A 7,319-nucleotide genomic window follows, 5' to 3' on the forward strand; every position below is an offset into this window, starting at 1 on the left:
ACTTGAATATATCATGTATGAATAAGAATAATATAGCAAATAGTGTTAACTTGTCAAAGTAGTAGGTCTGTGTTTCAATAGAAGAATCTATGCTCTCAATTAAATTGTGGTTTAGTTGGATAGCAAATCTCTTATCAGATGAATTGGATTATTTGGATTAAATTTAGTTTCGTGGCCTGAAAAACAATGTATTTTCTTTTTACACTGTATCACAGAAGAATTTAATATGGAGATGTATAAATGACACATTTAAATTCTCTCCTGAAATTTTTAGTCTAGGAAATGGCTGCCCAATTTTTTGCCAAAAGTTTTACAAAAAAAGTTTCAATATTTTTGGAGTGATTACTTGTTAGGCAAATGTTACTGGCTCTTCATTGGCAACAGCCAACTCTTATTTTTTTAACACGAATTTTAAAGACAAAACACAAGATATTTTCCTGGTCATGTGCTAATAGTCTGCGATATTTCCATACAGCAGTCTTCATATTGTATCTGAGATTTTGGGGAGTTTGTTGTTCATTTAAAACACAAAGTAGTTTACACTGGTTACTAAATCTAATGCTTGTAGCTTCAAAAGACGTGATTTTCCAAGATAATGCTGTTTCAGGTTGTGATTTCTTGTTCATGTGGCCACTCACATGACTAAAATTTAGAGATAACCAGGGCTTGTTATCATGTCCAGCTAGGAAGAACAAACCAGCCCAGAGAGAGTGAAACCTCCTTCTTTCCTATCTGACATCACATAGGCCTTTTGGCAGGTTTAAAAAGTTTTTTTTGTTTGTTTGTTTGTTTTTTTTTCCTCATTGTATATTTGTGTTTATGTTTTACTTTTGCTGTCACCAGAAGAAAAACTCGCAATACATTTGGCCCGTCTGAGGGTCTGTTGAAGAAAGCAGTTGAATGAGTTTCAAAGATTATTTTATTTTTTGATGCTTTGCCAAACTAGAGCACTGAGTCCTCTGCAGCATGTTAAAAACTAAGAAACGTGTTCACAATTTATTCTGACATAGTTGAACATAAAACTTGGCCTATAGTTTATAATTTATTTACAGACGCAAAATCTACTTAAGCAGAATTTGCAAACTTTTTTAATGTAGTGTTGTCAAGTCAATATTTCCTCTTTTTTATTCATGGATTATATCTTGTTATTTGTATAATACAATAGCATTGACTGCACCAAATTTGACTCTAACCCATGTTATTCATGCATGTAGTCATAAAAATACATTCTTGCCTTTAGGCTTATGTATATCAGAATAATATCTACTTGAAAAGAAGTCCAAGGGAGGCACCAATTAAACTAACTAGTGATGGGAAAGAAAATGAAATATTTAATGGGATTCCTGACTGGGTCTATGAAGGTAAGTAAATATTGAAGAGCAACAACTAATATGTTAGACATTTTATCTGGCATACTCAGTTCTCCTATTCCATTCTAAATAATTTGTAGTAAAACACGATTTTTGGAGCTCTAAGGATTACATCATTTTATCTGTATTCTACCATATTAAGATTACTCTGTACTGCCAGTGACCCCTTATTTTGGGGTATGGGAGGATGAAAAGGGAATCGCATAGTTTGGAAATGGTCATAAATGTGGCTGTGTGCTTATCATTACCTCTTTCCTCATCTCGGTTGCAAAGGAGTAAGGGAACCTCCAAAAGTTAAGGGTAATAAATTCACATTAGAAGTACTTTTTTCTTTCAGACCACGTGACTAGTCCCTGTCCATGGCATGTTTTCTTGTTGCTGTGAGCATCCTCCTTGCAAACAGGGACATCTGGCAGTGGACAACATTGCATTAAAAGTGCTGTACAACATGCACAGAAGAGAGGTCAGACCTGCCTCAGGAGGCTCACACAGAGGCCAACATGAAGGCCCAGGCAGTTAGTGCAGGGGCCAGTAAATCCTGAGGCAGTGTCTGTCAGCACAGTAGACAGCTGCTTTTATCCCATTAACAGCCTAATCACCATCGAGTTTCCTTCTGCTTTGTGGCAAAGGTAGAATTTGGATTTTTTTTTTTTTTTTTTTTTGATGCTTATAGGCAAGTCTTTCCAAGTTTGGAGGAAGCATGAGATAAAATACGCTTGAAAATACAAAAATACAACTAGTGAATGATAGAGATCAGCAAAATGACCAGAAAGAAAAAAAAGACTATTTCACATTCATAAGATGTAATCAAAATACTGGATCTTTAGTTTAGATTAGTTTAGAACTTTACGAATTGGATTTCTACTGCACATGCTGTGTTTGGGAATTATTATTGATAGTTTTAATTTTGATGCAAATTTGACACTTCAATGAAAAGTCAAAAAGAAAAAAAGAAAAAAGAACAGCTATATGAACCCATGAGAAACATAGGTGAGTTAAAGGGGGTCTGTGTGCCCCAGAGCTTTTGGGAGCCCTCAAGACATTTCAGAATTGAGATCTATTGTAATATATCTGGTGTAGAGTCTTGTATATTTAGCATAACTCTCTTTACATATCTGGATTCATAAGATTAGGATGATAAAATAGATTAAAGATAAATTAGAATAATAAACTGTTATGAGCTAATCTTTTTTTATTTATTTTTATTAGAGGAAATGCTTGCAACAAAATATGCTTTGTGGTGGTCTCCAAATGGCAAATATATAGCTTATGTACAGTTTAATGATTCTGACATACCAGTCATTGAATATGCGTATTTTGGCGAGGACCAGTATCCTAGAAAAATAATTATCCCATACCCAAAGGTATGTTTTCTTATTTTTCTAGCTTTCCATTGAGAAATGACTTATGGTGACATTAAATTGAATAATGCTTAAAAAGTACTTCTATTGCAATGGTTAAATCTGTCATGACATAGATAAATTCAAGGAATCCTTCTTCGACCTAGTTCTGAAAAGAGATAATTTTATTCAAAACTAGAGATGTTGAAGAGTTTCAGTGAAATGAATGGAATTACTCATGTAAGTAGAAGGTGACTGCAAAAGTGCATGCTTGAATCATTTTCAGTTCAGTCTACATAGTGATGCATGGCAGTATGCTTACTGCTTTTTGGTTAATTATGAGGTATTTTTTGTTTGAACAATAACTAATAATACAGCTTCGGTTTATTGGCATACGTATTTTTTGATCCCAAAGAGCTTTGGATCATACCTGCCTTTGAAGTGCATCATCTAAGTGAGGAAGACTGAGGGTTTGCATTTCTTCAACCCATGTTAGAGATCTCTCTTAGAGATGACTCTTGTAATGCTTGTATGATTGCTAGTGGTTATGTTAATACGTCTCAAGAAGTTAGTATCTGCCAACTGAATTATTGTTCAGTTCTGAAGTAAAATTGGCTGGTCCAAACCATTCATAATACATGCAACAAATAAACAAGTACAAAATTGTTTTAAGCTAACCCATTTTATCTCACAACTGAGATGTCCAACAGCACTTGCCACCATGAGAACGTGCTCGTGGAGTTTAGTGCCAGTATAAGTGCAGTATATGTTGTAAAGATCCATCCTGCAAATAGAACAGGGCCCATTCCCACTGAGCACTGTTTTCAGTCTAGGAAGGTACAGAATCTGACTGGCTAAAACACTATGTTTTCTACTTTACATATGAAACTATGCAAGATTAAATAACCTACTGTCACTGCAGAGTCACACGTAGCTATTAAAAATCTTATTTATAAATCATCTTTGTGCAATTACACTTGGCTGAGCACATATCTTTTAACTATCTTCTTTCCTACAAAAAAAATGTTGTTTTGCTTTATCTCAATTGTTAATGGGTTGATTTGAATAACCTGGTGCATTTTTTTTAAAGGCTGGAGCTAAAAATCCTACTGTTAGAGTGTTTATTGTAGACACTGTTAATCCTGAAGCCTTTGGTCCTAAGGAAGTTCCAGTTCCTGCAAAGATTGCATCAAGGTAGTTTGCTCTCAAATATATCTTCTTGGGTTTTTGTTCTGAGTACTTCAACTTAGAGAATTTCATTTCTGTTTCAAACAGTGCTGTGTCATATTCATCTCCTAGATGAATCAGGAGCTAACTAAAAACATATTTTGATCCTCATCTGCCTATGTGATATGTTACTATGAAGGAATTAACTCATCCTTAGAACAATGAGAGTTTTACTGTCGTGTTCCATAGAGCAAAATGCTAGAAGCAATTCCTGCTCTTTAATAACCATTCTTTCTCTTTCTTTCTTTTAGCGATCACTATTTTACTTGGATTACTTGGGTAACAGATAATCGGATCTGTGTGCAGTGGCTAAAAAGAATCCAGAATTTTTCAGTCTTAGCTATTTGTGACTTCAATGAAAACTCGAATGCTTGGGAGTGTCCAGAGGTAATAGAGCTGGAAATATAAATCTAACATTCCTGGAATTAGCATTTGCTAATCTCCATTGAATTATCCCATCTGCATAGGTATTAAAACACCTACCTGGCATACATAGATGGACCTATTTTGAGTGTTCTGTCTTACATCTGAGTAAATATAGTGCACAGAAGTACATTTAAGCCTGCCATAGTCATCTGTTACAGTATTTAATTACACTTATCTTGTAATTAATAATGATATCTTTTTCAACATTTTGATTTCTGGGAGGAGGGCAACAAAATTTTAATTAAACCAGCAAAAAAGAAGCAAAACTGGCTTTTAGTAAGTTTAAGTAATAAAGCAACAAAAATTACAAGGATGCTATTTGCCTGTTGCTTAGTTCCATTTTGATTTCTTATCTTCACAAGTGGAAACATGTAAGATCTTAATTTTCTCAAAAACATTATATTATGTAGAAGTTTCATAGCAAGTCTGTCTGAAGCATGTTGTTTATGGTAGATTTTAAATTTGTTAAAATAACATATAGATTAAAAGTCTGACATTTTTGTAGGAGGAAGTAATCGTGTTGCATCAAGTCATGCAGCTGGTGAAAGCAAGCAAATTTTCTCACACACATGGTCCTTTTCTCAGATTTGAAAAAGTAAAACCTCAGGCTAATTGCAATTGGTAACTTCATTTATAAGACACTAGACAGGAAAAACTTCACAAATGGTACCTTTGTTGAGCAAAAGGATATAGCTATATAGCCTGTATATTTATACAAATACGTAGTTCGTTACAGAGCTGGTATATGTATTTACTGAAAAGACCTACAGAAGTAAAGCCTGAGGACTGTAGCCACTGATAAATTTCACATCTCCTGCAAGGAAAAGACAACCCTGATTTTCAGTCACGGTACTACAGAGGTTTTATTTATTGTCCTTTAGTATTGGTGATATTTGCACATCTAGTTTTCAGAGGTTGTTATAGAGTATCTACGAAAAATGAGCATCAGTTGGAACCTGGAAATAATGACAAAAAAATTGTCACAATTGCCACAATTCAAGAACACTTATGAAAGTGTCCTCTGTAAGTGATAAGTTGTAAATGCTGAGTTTATTCACACTTCAGAGCTGGAAACACTTTGTGTATTATGTCAACAAGATGACAATTGTAGCTACTTCAAAAGAAATCTAGCTTTCCAATCTTTCAAAAACGTTATCATTCAAGTTACTTTCCACAGGGGAACATCCTGAATTTACTAGGACAATATATATATTATTGCAAAAATTTATTACAGTTGATGTGTTTCCTAAGTAATTGTTCCATTTCATATTTAGATTAACTCTGAATCTACAATGTACCTGGAAATAACCTATATTTTAATAACTGAATATTTTAACTTACAGAAAGGGAAAAATAAAATAAAAAAAGAAGGCCTAGGACTTTACCACAATCCATCAAAGTGTTTTAACACATGCGTAACTTTAAGCTTGTAAGCAGATCTACTTATATGTTTAAAATTAAGCATGTGCTTAATTGCTTTGCTGGAACCAGACCAGAGTGCTTAACATCTTGCAAGGACTGTGTTCATGATCCTTGCTTAATTGCATTTCTCCATGAAACCTTATTTATGGAGTCACTACTGACGTTTCTATAATTCTATATTTATACAGTGATACAATGCTTTTTATCACATTAGAGTTTGCACAAATGGCCAATTGAAGGAGTGTGAACAGATGGGAGTGCTGCATTAGCTCTATTTGCCGTTAGAAAGTATATCTCTGTGCATTTCCATTGGCAAAAATATTTCTCTCTCGTTGATTTCAGATTAAATCGAAATTGAACTCTAATGTACAATGAATGTGGTAGATTTTTGGTACTTGGAAATAACAATATATAACCTAAAAGATACTGTTAAAGTGTGGATTCACCAAACATGTTAATGTGCCTAACTCTTACTCATGTGAATAGACCATAGAAGCTAAAAGGACTTCAGTGGAATTGCTCATGTGAGTAAAAGATATGCATGTAAGCATGGAAATAAGTGTTTGTGAAAGAGATGCCAATTCTGCAAATAAAAAAAAAATGTTTTAATACATGCAAAAAGGCCATATAAATCAATGGGAATAAAAATATGAGGGATGTTAAATATATCTGTATGTATTAGGTCTCCAGGATCTTAGCCTTAATTTAAAGAAAAAGAAATAAATCTAGCATGCAGACACAAAAAATATTTAAAACCTGTACTGGAATAAGGCACTTTGCAGCAGCAGAGCTAAAAGGAAGAAAGCATGATTCTGAATGTTTGCGAACTTACATTAATGATAAGAAATGGAAAACATCTTGTTTAGAAAGCAAATTTTCTGAATATATGTTAAAGAGCTTCCAACTGCGAAAAAAATGCTTCTGTAGGTGAATGTGAAATATTTTAAAAATACATACATTTATTGGATTTAGAAGTGTTAAATATTAAATCACTTGTCCCATCTGACCACCAAGATCTTATAGCCTGTAATGAAAAGTCATTAGAAAATATTGCAAATGCATTAGAATCAAGTAAAACACAAAAATGTAAAAGGATCTTTAGTTTGCAAGAGGAATGGTTCCATTTAAGCTTAGTGTATTTATTTTTTAAAAAACTGTTTAAAAATATTGCAAGGAGTTAAGTCCAGCTAAATTTATATTCCTCGTTTGAAAATATGGTAATGTGGGTGATTTTTGAGGCCTACATTCTCTTTGTCAATCTTTAATTCTTCTGTTTAAGGACCTAATTTGAAATTTTGAAGTCTTGGAAATCTCTTCCTTTAATTGAGCTCAAGCATGGTACAGAGAAAGAGGACCTCAGATTTCTGTTCATATTGTTTTAGATATTTTTTACTGTGTGGGTTGTAGAATAATTGAAATAGAAATACCTATTTTAGCTGACTTAAGTGGAAATACTGATGTGAGTGGAAGTCTCTGCTACTAGAATGCAAGATAACAAAGGAGATTTCTATTTGGACAGTTAAAATGAGAATAC

General features: G+C 33.5%; 1 protein-coding gene across 2 annotated transcripts in view; it reads left to right on the top strand.

Annotated features, from left to right (window-relative positions):
• The window catches only part of FAP (fibroblast activation protein alpha), a 36,105-nt gene that overhangs the window by 10,510 nt on the left and 18,276 nt on the right, over positions 1–7,319 (top strand). For both annotated transcript variants that reach the window (XM_026039061.1, XM_026038299.1), the window contains 4 exons: positions 1,241–1,361; positions 2,580–2,734; positions 3,801–3,904; positions 4,189–4,324. In XM_026039061.1, coding sequence (XP_025894846.1) covers positions 1,241–1,361; positions 2,580–2,734; positions 3,801–3,904; positions 4,189–4,324 — 516 coding nt within the window. The remainder of the gene's footprint in view (positions 1–1,240; positions 1,362–2,579; positions 2,735–3,800; positions 3,905–4,188; positions 4,325–7,319) is intronic.

Source organism: Nothoprocta perdicaria, unplaced genomic scaffold (assembly GCF_003342845.1).
Source record: "Nothoprocta perdicaria isolate Ctin4 unplaced genomic scaffold, notPer1 scaffold_0, whole genome shotgun sequence".
In the NCBI taxonomy this organism is placed as follows: Eukaryota; Metazoa; Chordata; class Aves; order Tinamiformes; family Tinamidae; genus Nothoprocta; species Nothoprocta perdicaria.